General features: G+C 38.3%; 1 protein-coding gene across 5 annotated transcripts in view; it reads left to right on the top strand.

Moving 5' to 3' along the window:
* NBEA (neurobeachin) overlaps positions 1 to 19,593 on the top strand; it is a 462,643-nt gene that overhangs the window by 287,370 nt on the left and 155,680 nt on the right. For all 5 annotated transcript variants that reach the window (XM_026033944.1, XM_026033943.1, XM_026033942.1 and 2 more), the window contains exon 40: positions 14,172 to 14,315. In XM_026033944.1, the coding sequence (XP_025889729.1) occupies positions 14,172 to 14,315 (144 nt within the window). The remainder of the gene's footprint in view (positions 1 to 14,171; positions 14,316 to 19,593) is intronic.

Raw genomic sequence — 19,593 nt, 5'->3', positions numbered from 1 at the left:
GGCAATTGCTTTTGAACTTGCGTATTTGAGGTTACTCATTTTGTTAAATATTTGGACATCCAAATAACACCCTCATTTCAAGAGCTGTATTAGCTAAAGCAGGCTGCATGGCACCTTCTGGGGCTTGTCATCACTGCTGCAGTTTCAGCAAATGTTATGTGTGCTCATCTTTTGATACACAGATTGATTTCTGTTTTGCAAACAGAATGAAACAGCATCAAATTTGGGAATCTGAAATGTATGAACTGGAAATCTGCTTTCATGAAAGCAGCTGGAATTTGATCCACTTTGCAGGAGGGCGGGCAGGCCTCCTGGCAGGGCTCCGGGCAGGCTGCTGGCAGGCTTGCAGGTCTCATGTCCATGGGAACCTCTGCTCAAACCAGGACCTAGAGCCTCTCTTCTGAACCTGGATCCTGAGAGTCCCATGGACTACAAGTCAAGATTCAATTTTTTATGGATCCTTGGCATTAAAGAAAAAGCAAACCAAGAGGAAGCTGAAGGAACACTGGCTCCAAAGCAAGTGCTCACTGCTAAGAAGTCCACAGCAGCTGCCTCCCAAGGCTGCCCAGCTGCCTCTCCTTTGAAGAAAACTATTTTTTTTTTTCAGTAACTAGTCCTGAAATTAACTATCTCTTCAGTAACTAAAACTGAAATCAAATTGAAAGCAACTGATACTGAGTCATCATCTACCAAAGTTTTTATCAGACCCACAAGATATATAAAATACAATTACAACTAGTAACCTACTAGTTAGTTAGTAGGTATCCAGGGATATCTACTCAGAGAGCGTTCTCTGTGTACCTTGCAAAAGATTAAAGACCTACATTTTCCTTCAGCTTTGTCTATGAAATATTTCATCTCATTACTGTCTCTATACAACCAACTTTACAGTCAGGGTCATGGTGGTGTTGTAGATCTTTAGGTAAGCTGTAAGATTTTTTATTTTTAACATTTACTTTTACTTCTGAAGTGAACTAAGGATCTTTAGATATTCTTTATTTAGCCTGGAGAAGAGGAGGCTTTTGAGGCATCTCATCAAAGTGCATAAACACCTAATGGGAAGAAGTAGAGGAGCAAAAGTCAGTGTCCTGTGCAGCTGTTGTAGGTGACCCTGCTTGGAGAGAAGGGCCTGGAGCAGCCGATGTCCAGAGGTCCCTGCTGACCTCAGCAATGCTGTGATTCTGTGATTCTTATGGAGCCAAAGCTTCATGTTGGCTGTAACTTAGATTTAACTAACATAAAAAAAAGCGCTAAAAAAATAGTTAAATCTCAATGTTCAAGATTAAACTTCTTATGTAAATTTAATGCACTCAGAAATAAAATACAAAGGAAACGTTTGACTGACACCAGAAATGTAATCCTCAATACCAAGTTACTTTAATCTACATACAATTTTCTGAGAAAATAAGATTTGCACATAGCCAGGATTATCATAGAACACTTGTAATATTAATTTGTTCATGAGTAGCATGATATTTATTAGTACTGAAATTGAATTTGTTGTGATTACATCTGCCACAAAAATGTTTCTGATGACATTTTTTTTTTATTTAGTTAATGTGTTATCCTGAAAATTGGTAACACACACACACAAGTACCATAAAATGTATTGCTCCAGGAAAATGCAGGTGATGACCCTTGTCTCAGATAACTTCAAAAAATAATATTTTTTTAAGAAATGTCACAAGTATGAATAGAAGAGAAAGTAAACAAAAGCCTCCAGTAAAAAGAACCCCATCCCCTTCCCTCATTCATGTTCACTTAATTTTAGCCTGTAAATAAACATAAGATGACAGGTAATTATGAGCACTTTAAAGAAGTTAGTCAACTTTACATACAGAAAAAATAGATGCTACCTGATGCTAAATGCTGACCCCCTTTTTATTTTCTCTATTTGACTGTCTTAGTCTCTATTAGTCTAATTACCAGCCAAGTCCTTCTTTTTATAAGATGCTCCATGTTAGAAATATGATTTAGTATTAAGAAAATGATGATGATCAGAATGTTGAAAACAGGGATATTCTTGATTTTCCAGCACTTCCCCCCCAAAGTATTTTTATTGCACATCTGCCTTTAAGTACATGAACCAATTTCCACATTTAATGGTGGAATCTCCAGTGTACCCTGGTAAGATTTGCATCCCAATGGTGTGTCTGAAGGCGTCATGAAAATCTGTGTATTTTTTTTAAGGCTCACATCGGCAGCCTTATAATTGTAGTCCAACAGTGCCATCCACTGCCTCTCCAAATACACTTCCAAATATTTAATTCCCATAGTGTTTTGGGGAAAGTGTGACTGATAATTGTGTCCTGTTAAGATCTGACATGGCAGTTGCATGGATGGACAAAAGTAAAGTTTCTTTAAAGAAGATTCAGTCCCAGAAAGAAAGTTTTCATGGGGGATCACTAGAGCAATGTGCAAAGCAAGATCCTGATTGGGATGATAATCAGATATTAAATACCCAGACTAATTCATTCTTTCTAGAACTTCTTAGGCCCTCAAAAATGTGCACAAATATCCTCAGAAAAAAAAATCCATAATTACAATCATCCTCATTCTTATTATATCTTACTGTAATACAATACAATACAGTAATTCAAGGTGTAGGCAGTGATGGAATTTGCCTAGAGAATCTGGAATACTGTTGTTTTCGTCATGTTCAAGCTTCTGCTCTCTGCCTAGATAAGGAATATTGTTGCAGTTGCATCCAAGCAGCACTCTGCAATCTCTGTGCATCTGCCCCCTGTGATCTGCTGTTTTTAGCATAATGATCCTCACAGCAACTTGGTGGTAATCTTTGAGCATGGATTCATGAAACAAGTGCATATCTTCAATATCCACATCTCAGCTTTCATCCAGGCCTTGAATAGGCCCAAACAGCATGTGGAAACATTTCCCTCCAAGACCCTCAGTGTTGAGTTTCAAGCGCCTTTCCTCTGGATTTGCAGGTTTTTTTGCCATGACTGGGATTTTAACTGCTGTTATAGCTCTGAGCTAATAGATTTTACTGTAGAATTTTCTGTCTTTTTGCTAGCAGTTAACATAGCTGTTTGTGTTTCTGACTTCTTATCTGAAAGCCCATGACTCCAGAAAGTTCTTGGAGATATCACATTGACTAGCAAAACCATTCGTAACAGCCAAAGATCACAGCCATTGTCACTGTTACATTTCTTGCATTTTTTCTCCTCTCTGCCTCTTTATTTGCATAGTAAAAGGAGATACTCACCTGTTTTTTTGCCAAATTAAGGCAATTTACTTATCAAAGCTGATAAATAACCACAATGTGATTTTTTTTCAAACTCACATGAAGAGAATATTTCTTCTGCTAATTTGGCTATATTGTTAGTTGACAGAGAAGTAGAAGCTATTGATGAGTTTATATTCAGCAGCATCTCATAGAAACATTTTGGAAGAATATTCTGTCAGTAAAGATCTACTGATAGACCTCCAGGACGGCTCTCACAGCTGTCAACGTAGCTCCTCAGGGTCTTTTCATTTTCTCCACTCTCCTTGTTCCTCCCTTCTTGGTTGCAGGAGTCCTTTCCACATTGTCGATATGAACAAAATGGGAATACTAACCAATTTTAAAGAGAAAATAAATGTTTAATATTTGCAAGTATTGGAGTTTGGTTTAAAAAGTCCTCAAACAAGGACGGGATGTCTTGACTGTGATTTCAAGAAATGGGTAAGATGGAGCAATTCATCTTCCACACTGATGCTGAGCTCTTTCGCTGAGTAGAGAACCCAAAGTGGCTCTTAATAGTTCTAAAAATGAATTTTTAGAAATGAACAAGAAATGAAAATGAACAAGATGAATTTCTTCTCCTGTCTGTACCGAGGAAGATGTCCTCTGAGGACCTGGCCAAGAAAGACGGCCAAACCCAAGGCTGGAACCAAGGGCTGTTATTTCAGCAGTAACAGCCTCAGTCACTGAACTTTATAGAGCCTTAAAACAACTTCCTCCTCTCTTCCCCTTTGTAACAGCCAGGAGGAGGCAGGACAGGCTGACAGGGCTCAGGTTTCCAAGATCCTCTGAGTTATTTGCAAGGTAAAGATGCATTAGGTGGAGAGAAGTAGTCTGGGAATCTCTTTGATATATGTGGGTTTTTGTCTGTCATAAATCTCTCTATAGATTTTTAAAATATAGAAGTTTGTTTTCAAGGACAATATATATTTTAATATACTTAAGTCTTTTTACATTTCATTGCTTTTTTTACTGAAAATATACTATTATATCACTATAAAATTATTATATAGATTTTATGTAAACAGTAAGTTTTATACAAAACAAGAATAGATTTATGTATAGGGGCACTGGCCGTTATGTATCTATACAGAAACAAATGGTTCTTCAAAATCACTTATTTTACATGTGCCTTGTATTAATTTTAGGTGTACCTTGGTTTACCTTGTTAGCTTTGAAACAGAAAAGTGCCAATGCTGTAAAACAAATTGGACGATTTTTGTGAGCACAAAGGAAGCAGAAACACCTCATGAAAACACTGCATTAAAAGTGTTTTCTGTATTTAATATGGTGAAAACACTGTATTAAAAATGGAATGCATTTGGAGGAAAAACTCTCCAATGTACCTTTGAACATCATGTGTAGGAAGGCGTGTTGCTAAGGACTCCGACAGCATATCCTACAACTTCCTAGTTCTTTATTTTTTCATATCATATATGCTACATGCTTTTTCTTATACCTATTGTATGCCTAAGAAATATATACTGTGCTTATGTATCTCCTAGGATATGCATATAAAACTCTGAAGTTCATCTACAAATAACCATACTTTCCTATTGGAGAGGGCTGTAGGTAATGCCTACATATTGCACCCTTAGTTTTTCCTAGACATATAACACAAGTCATTCAATCCTAGGCCCTCAAAAAAGCTGGTCATAAATAACATGATTATCATCTAAATAATAAATAAATATCTAAATAGTTATTGAATAAATAAATAATGTCTGAACTCCACACTGCATAGAAAATGGTATTGCCAGTGCTTGAGAGTATAAGAGCAATTGTGTGTCCCTGCAGTTGCACATGGTCTTTGCAAAGCAGAATGAGAGAAAGCCATCACAAGCACCATGCTGCAGTTTCCTGAAGGGTGGAATAAAATTCTGGTGCTTTTTTTTTTTGAATAGCTGACCCCTGCTAAGATTTCCATGCGTTAGCTCTCCTTAATGTGCACATGGACTTTCTACCAGGGAAAATTGGCAGTCACCAGTTTCAGAGGCAAAATAATGAAGAGTTTGTAGATGATCTCTTTGAGCTATTTTGTTAATAGGGCCTTGGACTCTTCAGAGTTCAGAAACCGGGCACTCGTAGGTTTACAGCAGACTGGCCCTGCACAGGAGGCCTCTCTGTCACTACGAGGTCACAGTCCTTCAGCAGAGCAAAGGGCAAAACACATGTCCCCGTGCTGTCCTACAAGTGTGTATATCCCACTGTATATCCTGTACGTAACAACTGTGTCCAGCAGCAAGTGTTGGTGCTGAAGCGCAGGTCATGTGTGCCAGTTCCACAGATGTGGTGATTCTGGTGATTTTGGGATGCAGTGATGTTTGCACAGATAAAAATCAGTGCACTGCCCTGAACCTGTTGGTATGATATAATGAAGTAAATGATGGAAATCCATGTGTCCTACTAGGGTTATTATTATTGGTAAGTGTATTACTTATGCAATGGGAACTCTGCTTTTAAGGATCAGTTATAAGCAGTTGTATGTCTTGTACAGGAGGTTTTGCCTGTGTGCAGACTGCATCAGATGTTCCTTCTGTATGAAGAATTTCATTTGGAAAGCTTAACATCCCAGAAAGCAAACAAACCTCATTACTGAAGATCATTTCAGATATTTTGGCAAAAAGGTGCCTCAAAGCACTTCTGATGAGCTCTTGAGTCTTTCCTCTCTAAATGAGTTACATTGATAGCAATTAAAATAGTTACCCAACTACTGGAATTTTGAAAATCACATTAATCTCACTTTTTCTGCCTTCATTTCCTTCACTAGAGAATGATTTTTTAGCTGTCCTCCTATGTCTTTGTTTGCTGCCTGTTTTGAAAGAGCTGATCTTGCTTGGATCTGGTGGCAACAGTAAGTGACATAAAGGAAAAAAATGCCTTTTAGAAAATATAGTTGCCTGTGTTTTGGCCACAGAGAGGAAGAATTCAAATATCAGAAAACAGGCCATACACTAAACATCATTCTAAAATCATTTTTTAAATGCTACTTATTTTGATCATTCCTGTGTTTTGGAGACTCTGGTTTTTAAACTCTAGGTAATCAGAAATATTGGAATAGGTTTCTGCAGTATTAGATATGTTTTCTTACATGCCAGAGCATTGCCATTGAGCTCCTGGTGCACACAAGGAGTTTCTATTTCTGAGCAACATTTCGTTTCATCCCAGGGCTCTATCTGTTTCACCTTTTCTGCCAGAAATTTTGCGAGCAGAAAGCCAAGTTGAGGCTCGGGCGCAGCTCCCGAGTGCAGAAGGTGCCTGTTAGGCGTCTGACGGCGTGGGTGCTGCGCGGAGGCTCTGCGAGCAGGTCAGGCTGCAACACGGCTCTTCCTGCGGAACGTGTCCGTGCTGGAAGGTTTTCAGACTCCAAACTCGTCTAAAACTTCCAAGACAAAATCCAGATCTGAATGCTGAGAGATTCCACATTTATCATTTACATGTAATCTTTAAAACATGTTTTATTTATTTTGAAGGCAGAGAATGCATCGTCTCTGTTTAACAGAATTATTTCATTATTTCGTTGAAGTCATACATATTTAAATTCAATCGCCTTTTGCTGCTTAGCTTATTAATTAGATTTTTCTATTGAAATAGTTTGATTACCCTCTTCAGTGGCCTGTCTTAAGAAACCTTTGCTTACATGTGAATATTATGAATTAGGGATAAATGAAATTCCTTTTTGCTGTCAAAACCAAATTGTGAAAATGCATTGCATGGCTTTGAAAATCAGTACACTCTATTAGCAGACCTGTCAATATAAAAAGTGCATTCCATTTCCACCTCTTGCTCTAATAACCTTTTCTATGTTACTCAGAGGCAGTTCACATAATCAGAGTATATTGTCAGCTTACTGGAGTTGGGGAAGCATGAAATGAAAATCGCGTTAATATTGATCCAATTCTCTTACTTGCAAGTGTCCTTGATGTCCTTTCCACTGAGCAATAACTGTTGTTGTGATGTGGTTATTTTCCTCTCAGCTCTTACTGTACTTTGGTAAAATGGGTGGGAATACAGTTAGGAAAATTTTACTGCTTTTAATTATTTCTCTTATGTATCATCTTTGCCTGCTTAAGTGATCCATAGCATATCAGCAAATTCAGTTTCTCCCTGCAGTTCATCAAGCTGCCGAATGCACTGAGAGGCCACATTTCAAACTGACAGGAATTTGTAAAGGTCAGCAGTCGTGAAATATGAATCCCTTCTTGTGTGTGCAAGTTACAGTGGCAACCTACATCTTCATTCAAATCTGAATATTTGACTGGTTTAGGTTCCAGTTAGAAGGACCTGTATTTGCAGCCAGGTCGAGGGCTGCCCTTGAGGGCCATGAAAACACAGTGTGGCCTTTGCTAGACTGGGCACTTCCCAAGCTGGGACAGTACTGAGTCCGAGCTTGGCTTTTTTCAGGATGTCCAGAATACACAAAATCTCCCACAAATGTAGTGGCAAGACAGATGACTTCTACAAATTCACTTCATCACCTCTCTGAATCTCATTTTTTCTATTTGTAAACTAAAAAATAACGAGTGTCCAGCTTGGAAGGCTCCTTTTTAAGGAACACTCTTTTATGAGTACACAATGTTTTCATTTTAATTACAAGTTTTTATTGTTTGAAAAAATAGCCCTCGATCTCATCTGAGAAACATGGTGCTCATTTTGGCCCTAACCTTATTCTCTTTTGGCCCTAACCTTATTTGCAGTCTCCGCATTGCTAATTTTGTATCAGTTCCATTTTTACAAGAGAAAACATTCAAGAATTTTTAAGAGGAAAACATATATAACAGTTAAGTATTAATTTACACACAGAGAAGATTATTTGGTGTATAAGGTCTCGCATAAATGCGAGGTATTAGATATAAAAATCAGATATAAAGAAAAATGTTTGGGAAGTCTGTGACAAGATCTTCAGGTGTTGATATGCTATAGAATACAAAAATTGCTTGTTAACAGTGTTACTTTATGTAGAAGGTAATTTCCAGTGTGAATGTATATAAGCTTTAATTTCTGCACCGTTCTCGTAGTTTTTCCTCCCTCATTTCTTCAAAGATCTTTCATAATGAAAATATGATTTATATTCCTCTGGCTTTTATTAAATCTATTAGAACCAGCCTCCCTTTAATAACAGTCACTTCTGTGGTTCTGCAGGGAAACTAAATGAGATGCCAGTCAGGGCTGCCAGGTCCAGAGCCTTGATGCGGAGCCGAAATCGCAGGTTGGGGACAGCTCGGCACGAGATGCCAGCGGGTCCCGCTGCTCGGAGCCGGTGTGTCCCGTGTCCCCACGTGCCGGGAGAGCGGCCCCCGTGTCCCTGATTTAGTGGCGCTGGGATGGGGAGGTCAGTGCGGAGGCTGCCGAGCAGCTGCTCCCCGTAGCTGCGAGTGCCGTGAGGCTCCCGGCGCCTCATCGCGTTGGGAAGGACCCGACGGGAAAGCAGGATTTAAAACCATTCCAACATACCAAGCAGGAAGAATATTTCCTGAAGTTTCTCGATTTTCAAATGTTAATAGTTTCAAGTTAAGTAAGCAGGTAGATCCTACTGGGGCATTTTAATCCATATACACACGATGTACATTAGATGGTAACTATGGAAGTAGGAGTTACAACTTGCACAAGACACAAAAAGCCTTTTGAGAAAAGCTTTGCTCCTTCCAGCTCACTCAGTAGTATGTATTTTAACTATAACGTTGTGTTCAGCATCATCAGCTATGAAGTAGTCTCCTGTGAGGAACTAATTCTGAATTCGTTTATTTAATTAAATATTAAAAGCAACCTTAGATGCTTAAAATACAGCAAAAGGAGTGCTTTCCAAAGCAGGGCATGTCAGGGCTCTGTGAGGAGGAAAAGGCAGCTTTTACCCTTAAAAGTTTCCAAGAGTTCAGCTTTACAAAAAAACTTTACTTTAGATTCTATAAAAGAGAGTTTTTAATTAAATGCAGCATTTTACTGTAAAGGGAACAGACTTTACTTATGTCAAAATGCTCCTTAGAAGCCACATAAAGCTGTAAAAGACAATATATGAAAAAGCTTTCTTATAGAAGAGAAGAACACCGGCCCATGAAGCCGATTTCCAGATGTTTGGAAACATTAGAATTTCCTGTCAGTATATTTAGGTAACATTAAAATGAGGTTAACTTTCCATTCTGCCATCTCTCTGCAAAGATGAAAGAGGCCTCCCTGCATAAATTGCCTTATCGGTAATTCGCTGAAGTAAACTATGGAAACAACTTTATAAGAAGCAGTAGTCTCTGTTTGCGGGTTGCAGTTCTGCCAAGCAAACTTTTCTTCGAGTTAACCTTATTAACTCACTTCATCCTGAAAGCACAGAGGATTTTTAAGAGTTGCATTTGAACATGTAATAAATGGGTATCGGTACAGGGACTGAAAGCTCAATTTCTGTCCTCAGCTAGATTGTAGTCATCAGGGCAATGTCTAATAAAATAAATGTACATAAACATAAATATAATCAACCACACGTTATGTTTGTGCTGCTCATTAAAAAAATAATTTAGAAGCAGCTTTATGGGGTTGGACACTCGCAGTGTTTTTGAAATTCTACTTGCTTCCCAGGAATCTGTAGGGACCTGCAGAATCCAATAGGGAATTTAGCGATTCAAAGGAAAATTGAGAGGCAAAGACAGAGATGTTGCAACAACAACAAGAGAAACAAATGTTTAAATATTGCCTGTGTTAAATGCTCCTAGACCCCGTAGCTGCAAAGTAACTTGAGGTCCTCTGGTTCAGGGGACATTACTAGATTATTACTTTTTTTTTTTTTTTTGTCTGCTTAATAATCCCAATTTCTTTGTAAGGAAAAGTAATGTTACTGGAAGGGAGGTTAGACAGTTTTTGGTGAGAGTGCACAGGCTCACTCTGTAAATTTTATAGCTTTTGAATATGTAAAATATGCACTTGCCTTGGAAGCTGGGGTTTAATACAAGGCTGGTGGCTGATTTCTTTAATTTCTGTTAAAAATGAAGCCTTTTTAGGTATCCTACATCTACTGCAAGCAGCCAGTTTGATCACACACCTTTAAAAATGCCTGGTGTGATAACAGGTGTAGCAAAATAGGGATTTTCTTTTAAATAGTTTATCAGTTCTCGCACATAGAGTCTTCCTGGATAATTTTAAAGACCTTCTCTTCAAGCTTTAAGACTTGAAGGCTTAAAGACTTAAGGCACTGGCTTAGCTAAACCTCAGTGAGAACTGAGTGACTTAGTTCCTTTAAATCATTTGCAGTTTGTAGTTTTGAGAAATGTTTAGCTGCTTATTTTAAGGCTTCTTTGCAAATCCTAGTCCGGAAAAAAAAATCTGTTTTTTTTACTTACTTTTGACAAGGCAGTTGATTCTTTGAGAACTGAGAGCTCCTGCCTCTTCCACTTCTGAGTGCCTCAAAGTTAAAAAGTTGCTTTCTTTAAATTCTATTTAATTTAGTTTTATTTTTTTCATATTTTGTTTGAAGCATTTTCTAATTAGACTTAGGAGCTGACATTAATAGAATTCCGTATTTTGCCCCTAAAATACAAAGTCTTTGTGTCCTGAGAGGATTTTAAATGAAATATCTGGAAATGAATTTCATTTCACAATAATTTTGCTGTGGCTTTGAAAAGATAATTAGAGTTCCGAATTCTTAACAAACACACAGAAATATCAACTATTCATTTATTCCCTGCTCCTTTTTATATCATTGTTAACAATGCTAGACATAGTTCCGTGCCATATAATTTTTTATTCGGTTTGTTGTCTGGCTTGAAAGAGACGAGTTGTTTTCCTTTTTGCTCCTATTTTGAGAGGTTCTCCGGTTTTGAAGGATCCCTTTTTGAAGTCCTCTTGCAATGCAAAAATAGAACATCTGTGACAGATCTGCGGGGAACATATTTCACGTGTGAGGATGCAGGGAGATGTGGGGGGCTGCGGTATCCGCCTGTTAATTTCTTGATGAATGGGCAGAAAGGCCAGGACGTGCACTCAGTACAGCCCGTCTCCGCAAGACAGATGATCTCAAATAAATTCTATTCCCAATCAGTTTTTGATTTGTTAGGTGTTAAACCATTTCTTTGTAAGGACAGTGTTTACAAGCCTTGTAATGAGACGGCCCTGGGAGACCTTCCTCTTCTTGCTGTAATTTTGATAAATGGAATTCTAATTCATAAAGGATACAGTGATTGAAGGGCAACTCTGGGTCTCGTACACTTTCATTTAGATAAATGCTTAGTACAGTACAGCAAAACTGAGGTGCACTCAGCAAAGTGATAAATTTAAGCAACAGCCAAACCAGAGCCTTTTCTGTCAAGACAAAGGAGCACCATCACTGTATTTCTTTTAGACAGATGTACCTTTAATATTAGAAACCAAAATGGATTTTAGAAACATTTATCTTAAATGCTTAACTCCAAGTTTGGCAAATTCATATAGTGTCTTCTCATCTGGCGTGTTTCTTACATTGGAAGTGCTTCTGTAATCTGATAACTGGAAGCATCATGACAAGGACTAAATTGCTGATTCTTCTTCAGATACATTTTGAGTGTGAGTAATAATTTGGAGCTTGGACTTCGGGGTTTTTTTAATTTATTTTTTTAAATATAACTTCAAGCATAAATAATATTAAAGGACTGTAACCTACTCAGTTATTAAAAAGTTTACTTGGTTATTCCATTCCAGTATCACACCCTGTGGAAATGAGAAACTTTCTCAGCACTCACTAGAACTACCAAAAGAGAACAGCATTTCCATGCTCCCCTCGTCCACCTCGATACCTGCTCCCCAGCAGCATCCCGTGGTTCACAGCACGAGCGATCACTTGTGTCGAGTGCTGCGACACGCCCTGGTAGTAAACACAAATGGGAAAAAATGGGTTAAATACTGGAGACAATTCTGATGTAATAAAACTGAAGGCCAGTTAAAACACATCACTCTTTCTTGCTTTCAAAACTTACAGTTCTTGTTCTTTTTGTGAGCTTTTTTTTTTTTTTTTTTTATAATGGGGACTTATATTTGATATTGAAAGCTTTTTCCCCCCTTTAGTTTTTGGATTCAATTCTAAATTGGGTGAATTGTTCTACATGCTAACATATAAAGTGATTTAAAGATTATAGCCTAATAACTGAATCCACCAAGATATCAGTACACGTAACAGCCTCAGTATTTTCTTAATCACTGTAAATATCGGCGTGGTCTTAATGGAGAATACCTCAGCTTGGAAGACTTGGGATGCTGTCCTTAATATTGGGTCAACTTGAGGGAAAAATGGTCTCTACTCACTTGCTTTTTGCTTCTGTAATTTCAGAACCAGCAGTTGAGACAAGAGCAACAAAATAAAAGTGGTTAAAATTGGTCTATTTAAAACATGTGGTTGCCTCAGCCTATGGTGGGATCCACCTATTTATATAATTAAAACTTCCTGACACTTAAGTTCTTTTCCGTGCATGTATCTTCACTAACCCCTCTGCTTACTACGTTCCTGGCGGTTGTCCTGCAATAATACGAAGTCGTGGGGTTTAATGGGTTGTACCTCATCATTTCATGTCTGCCATACTAGTATTCATCATATAGAGTCTGAGCACTGTAGAAGATAGAGGAAATCCATGCACGTTCAGTTCTGCTAATATTTTACCCATAGTTCTGTAGCTTAATAGGAAACAAATTCCCAAATTGCTTGCAGGATTTTGAATTATTATGCCAAATTGTGTGCAGGAAGGATTAGATGCGATTTTTGTTTCTTAGCTGAAGGTGTCAGCTCCCTTGAATGTGGCCAGTTCTTACCTGAAAATGTTAAAAGGATCTAATTCAGCTAAAGGGTAATGCTAAACACAAAAGAGCTTTTTATATGGAAGGTCATGCTTTTTCTTTTCCATATTAAAAAACAAACAAAAAAAAAAAGATGTTATAATCCAAGTTGAAGAGGCAGCTATTTCTGTTTAAAAAAAGAGCAGAGAGTATTCCTGTCTAAAAGTTACAAGTCTGTTATATTGAAAATAAAGCTCATGACCTCTCCCTAAGGGAGTAGGGAGAGTAATAGGGGGTCAGAGCCACAGCTTAAAGCTACTGGAGTAGAATTAGTTTTGTTTGTAGCTGCCAACCTGTAGTTCTTCTAGTTACCCTGCAATGGTATTTCAGTATTTCTTAAAAGGTTTTCTGTTACGATTCGATCATTTTTGACCGCACTTATGTTTAATTTCTGACATAAAGTGAATGCATTCTGGGAGCATTAGTAGGGCCTTCCCAGAATGTTAGATGATGATTTTGCCTTAAGGAGCTTTCAGTCTGAATAGACAAAGTTGCTTGTAGGCAAGAAGAAAGGGTAGAAGCTCCCTGTGAAGCCCTTGTGATAACTGGCACGTGTCCATGCACCAGCATTTTTCCTTGAAAACCAAACCAAACCAACCCCCCCAACATGCACCACTGTGCATGTCCTTTTCTTTGTCTCTGCTCTCAAGCCCTACAAAGCTCACCTTTCTACAGCAATATCTTGAGCTCTGCCATCTATTTCTTCATGCTATCCTTCCTGTCTCCAAGACCAAAATCATAGCGTGTCTTGACCTCTTGAAAGCATCTCCTTCATTCAGAGAGTAGGTGGTTTGAGCCATGAGATGTGAGTCCAAGGCAGAATATCTGGAAGGCAAGAGAGAAAGTCCTGGTAAAGTCCTGGGCAGCGGAAAGCTAGTGGAACAACACAGAGCATCTACCAAGTGGGAATTATTAAAAGCAGAATGGTCTTTGTGAAACAGAGCTTGTCTTTTATCCCAGGTCTATTTTGAAAGACAGAATGAGGCCGGGTATTTTGTAATCCTTGACAAAATTTTAGAAAATATTCTTTCCCTTTTTCAATAAAAATGATGTATCCTGTATTTTTTTTAACTCGTTCACTGTGTTTCTTTGTTATTATTTAAAATATTATGCAGCTAAATTGACAACATTTGTAACTTTTGTTTAGGCACGGAAGAAGATGTGGTGAAGTCAAAGAAAACCTTCCGCAGCCAGGCTGTAGTAAATCAGAATGCAGAAACAGAGCTCATGCTGGAAGGGGATGACGACGCCGTTAGTCTGCTCCAAGAGAAGGAGATTGACAACCTCGCAGGTAATTATATTTTTCATTACAAATAAGCTATGAACCAAAAGCTCCTTTAAGCTTGTTATTTCTTAAGTTTTGCAGCTAGCCCCTTAATGTTGACAGCTAAGTATACAATTACACTGGGAACAGCCTCTTTATGTTCTAGATTTACAGTGATGTCTTCCTTCCCGTGAGCGAGGGGAATTGATTACCCTGCACGTGCCCATTGCACAGTCTTCCCAAGAAATGGCACTACCTCCCGTGCTCTCTAGTCATTCCTGTTACTTTTTGTTTGGAATTCGGTGCCTTCTGTTGGTGGAAATGGCAGCGGGGAATAACGGGAGCGCTCAGTTATGTGGGGCAGAGCACGGCCCTGCCCCGGTGCCGTGGGGCTCACAAAGAGGCTCCTGCCTCAGCGCTCACCCCGTGCAAGGGGCTGCTCCGGGGCTCTCCCTGCCTGTCCCTGCAAGAGGAAAAGCTGCCTGTTGTGAGCAGGGACTAGGACAGAGTGAGGCTGCAAGTCACACAGGAGCTTCCTTGCCTGGAATCTGAACTGGGAGCGAAGGCTGTGCAAACGGTGCAGGGGAGAGCCCCTCTGCCCTCCCTTCCTTGCAGCTCTGTCCCCCTGGTCTAGCCAGCTCTGTTACATTTCTGTGTTGAAGGAAAACTACTTTTCCTTAGGAGGTGTAGTGGAAAAAAGGCACATTAATGTTTGAAAGTGCAGTCTCCATTCAGATGAGATAAAAATGTGAGACTGCGGTATAGAACTTTTCAGATTAATTTACTTAGGAATACCATTTTTAATTACTCCATTTGGGGATATTTTGTGGTGTCTCAGCATTTTCTTCTGTGGAATTGAATTTCAAAAATAACTTACGTTGCTCCTCCACTCTACAAACTCCAGTGGAAGTTTATAGCAAAGATTAAATCATACTTTGATATTAAAGGAAAAAAAAAAACCTAAATGGAGGTTGGTCTCATAGTTCGAAAGGTCAGAACTAAATTACAGGGAGAAAGAAAGGGGCTTTTATTTTGGAATAACTGGCAGTTTATGATTAGCCCAGTTAATATCTGCATCTCCTTGTTTTCCTTTATGTTGACATACAAATTGCTAACCATTGCTGGGACACTGTTGTCTTAAGTCAATAAAACAGTAAGACAGGCAGGACCATTAACGTGGTATTTTGATCTCTATCCTTTTCTTTATTAGAAATGAAAATGCAAAAGCAGCATCAGCTCATTTCTTATATGTAAGGCAAGTGTTTCCAACTAAACTGTAGTTTAAAGGCTGCAATCTGCAATTATTTCTAACTCCTGATTAGAACTGCAAAGTGTTCACAAAAAATAATAGTTCTCTCAGCCCACTTTACAGTTCTTATATATGCCCCAACACTGCTGTTTCATTTGAACACACAGATGCAATACAACCCTATAGCTACATATATCTTAAAAAGAAAAAAGTTTCAGTGAGTCCTTTAATATTTGTGTGCAATGATCCCCTTACCAGAGATCACTATGTATATGAAACCCTCTGCTCCTTTAGGACATAGCACAGTAATTCTAGTCTCTTGCTTTTATAGGTGTAGAAATTGGAATATATTTTAGGTATTAGAAAAAGCAGAAATTACAGTGCTTGAGGCAAATTAACTTTTAAAATATTGACAGGAATATGTCAGCAATTAGCCTTTGCATTTCCTATCAGCACTAACAAGGACAAGCAAGACACTTCCACATGTGGCAAGGTGATGTGTTAATGGTCCTGTTTGTATACCAGAAAAAATGGACTGCTCAAAAGGAAACACTTCAGTTTTCCCCTCAGATAAACTGTACCATTTGCTACCACACCTTTGCTCATTTTTATTAAGAACTGTATTATTTTGGTAAGGATAGAGCAAACAATTTGGAGAGGTAATGTTCATGCATGGAATCATATGTGATATTTTACTGACTAGTGAAAAAAGCTATGAATACATGTTCTTTGTTTTGCTGCCTGATTTTGCATAGAATACTACTACTATTTTATAGGGTTTTGAGTATATACAGTGTGAATCTAAAACTGGAGACCACTAACTGATACGGAGAAAACCAGCAGGCAAGGTGCTTTTTATTCCTGAGAAAATAACAACTCACAGGCTCTGCAGAGCAGGCCCTGGCAAAGCCAGACTGTCATTCTCCATCTAATTTTGGAGAATGATCACACATATTCAATGAATATGATCTGGAAGTCTCTGAGCTGTATCAAGGCATGATATATTACAACATCACTTACATCTAGTTGTTTTTCAGAGTCAATGACACTTAGGGATTTTATAGTCAGATATGTCCGCGATTTAACTTTAAAGCTTAAATCAATTTAAACCCGCTTTATAATGATTTGGATTGTCTCAATAAAGAATCGGAATTAAACAAAATCATTATAAACCAGATTTAAATTGATTTAAGATTGTCTACATTTAACTAGAACAATTTAACGTTGTTTCTTCCATGAAATGAAGGTACCTTTTAAAGAGACAAGGCCTTAGTTTTTAGAAAGCCTTTAACTAAGACAGTATGAACATTACAGTATTATGATTTGTAAAGTTAAAACTAAAAAAATGGAAAGTTTAAAACAGATTGAGACTATTCTTACAGAGTTATCTGTACATACCTTTTGTTCCAACCATGTGGCACAAATCAATGTAAAGTTCACTTTGATAAATTACATATGGGATGGAGAATTTTTTAGATAATTATAGTCTGAATATTTTTATTATATAGTCTTAGTATTCCATATGTTGCAATGGCAGTTGGTCAGATTTCATTATATTAAGTAGTGTTTTAGAAAAATATAAAGATCATAGTCCATATTCATGTAGAATTCTTAGAATTATGACTTTAAGTTAGCTTCAAAAAAATTAACTAAAGCAGTATTTTAAGTGTCTTCTAGTATAATGAGTTATCAGAACATGTTGTTCTTGTCTGAGTATTTACATATTTTACATTCTACATTTTTCTGTTTCAGTTTTAGCTCCTTTTCTTCCCAGACTGTTCACTTCAAGAGGCAAGTCACATCTCTGTTAGAACTAATGATTGAGATAGTCCAGTCTATTGTAGCATTTTTCTAATATACTGTAAATCTGTGGTAATGCAATCAGCTCTGCTCTAGTGAGTTAATATTACTAACTCTTCCCCTTTGCTTTCCCTTTTTGATTTTCTAATGCTCCAGCGGGGCTCTTACATGCTTAATTTTTCTTTTAAGAGCCTGAGAATGCAAATTTGCTAACAGTTTGTGTTCTGCTTAGTAGGCAATATTTTCAGAATGAAAAATATTTGGATGTGTTCTAATATCATCACCTAGCATTCCCAAGGGGGAGTAATTTTTAACAGATAATTAAGATTCTTTTGGCAAACTATGAACAACAAAGGCACAGACCTCACACTAGAAGAGATTCTAGAAAATGGAAGGAATGCGGAACCACGGAAGGTTTATGAATTTTACATTTTAGAAATGCATTCTGTTTGCCATGAAGTTGCTGTTGGTTTGCTAAGAATGGTTTGTGCACATCTGAGAAGAGCATTTGGCCCTAATGACATTTTGGAAACATAGGGAGTTCTCGAGCTAGAGCACAGATCATCTCTTTTGCCATATGGCTGCATTAGCACGTAAGCCCAAGCAGGCAGGGTAGCCTTGACAAAATCTTTTGCTAGTCTCTAAACATGAGTATCTGGAAGAGGAAAAAGAAGGCAGCAAAGCTGGGAGGATGAGAGGCTTTGGATATTTAAGGAAGACAAAGGGTGTTGGCAGGATCAGTCTGGTTACTTGAACAGGCTCAATGAGCTCTGGCTTCCTCATAAGCCAGAGTGAATTATATCCTCACAGCAGCCTTGCAAGCATAAATACATATTATTCTGTCCATTATACAGGGAAATTGAGTGAGTCATCCAAGTAAGCCCATGGTAAGGCACTAACTGACTTGAAGGCCTCTTCGTCTTCATATTCCTTAGTCTACGAAATCTTTCTTCCTGCACAGCTTTCAGGAGGTGGAAGAAACTCCCCCTCAGTGCCTGTGTGTCAGTAAAGTTTTAGTGGGAAGCAGCCATCCAACATCACATCAGCTTCATAAACCTGAACCTCAGTGTAAACATTGTAGAAATATGTGTTTGCTATCTGCTAAAAAAAGGCGGATCTTCCATCGGAGCCAGCAAGTTCACGCTACCGTGAGGGCCAGTGCAGGAAGGCCTCTCACCAGCCTTCCCAGTAGAGTGCCCAGCATATTGACCCACTGCCCTGTGCTAAGGAGCACCCTGTGGCACAGGCATTTGACAGCTTGGAGTATTATTAATGAGGTAGAAGACCTTTCACTTCCAGGTCAGCCGTCTGCAGCCCCAGACAAGATCGGTGGTAACCAAACCCAAACGTTATCAACATCTGTTCTGTGGCCTAAGCAAAGTGAACTCTGCCTCAGTTCAGACAAGCTGACAAAAATCACCACAATTATGAGCAATTTCCAATTGAAGGGGAAAAAAAATATATATATATGCTGTCTTTATGGGAAATTGGAGTAGAGCCAACAGTTATACTGTATGTAGCTATGGTTAACACTACTTAGTAGCATCTCAAATAAAACAGTAAATAATTCAGTCCTTAGAGGATATCTTTTTATTTCAGGTTCTAAGAACTGGTTTAATTTACTTCACTCATAGTATTTTGAAGTCTTGCATAGGGCTAGACACTATATTAAGAACTGTATGTCGGTAACACAACAAGGAGGTGCATCTAAGGACACAAAAAGCTTGTGGAATATGTGGGATGGAAAGCTTAAATACACTTGACTCGTATTAAATTATGTATCTATGTATCTATATATAAATCTGAGACTGTATTTTCTTTACTAGAGTTGACCAATGTAGATTCTGATAAGATTTTAGCTTTTTTTTCCCTTAACTATTCTTAGAGAATAATATAAGGACATTATTTTATTTTATTTTGTTTATCTTAAAATCTTCTCAAACCCTCTCAAAATGCTTCTAAGGCAAAACAGATCATTTCTCTTTTCATTGTAACTGGATTTAGATGAAGATGATTTCTTGAAAGTAAGGAACAACAGGATAGACAAAAAAATAATAATTTTCTTTGGGGCCAACCAGTAAATCTTCATCCCTATCAAGCTCCTGGAGGGCTTTGCATGAGAACCTGTCCTGGCCAAAGCTCTCCCTTTCCTCCCTCCCTCCCTCCCTTCCCTCCCTTCCCTCCTTCCCTCCTTCCTTCCTTCCTTCCTTCCTTCCTTCCTTCCTTCCTTCCTTCCTTCCTTCCTTCCTTCCTTCC

Source organism: Nothoprocta perdicaria, unplaced genomic scaffold (genome assembly GCF_003342845.1).
Source record: "Nothoprocta perdicaria isolate Ctin4 unplaced genomic scaffold, notPer1 scaffold_137, whole genome shotgun sequence".
NCBI lineage: Eukaryota > Metazoa > Chordata > Aves > Tinamiformes > Tinamidae > Nothoprocta > Nothoprocta perdicaria.
The sequence above is the reverse complement of the archived record's forward strand: the minus strand, read 5'-3'. Positions and strand labels throughout refer to the sequence as shown.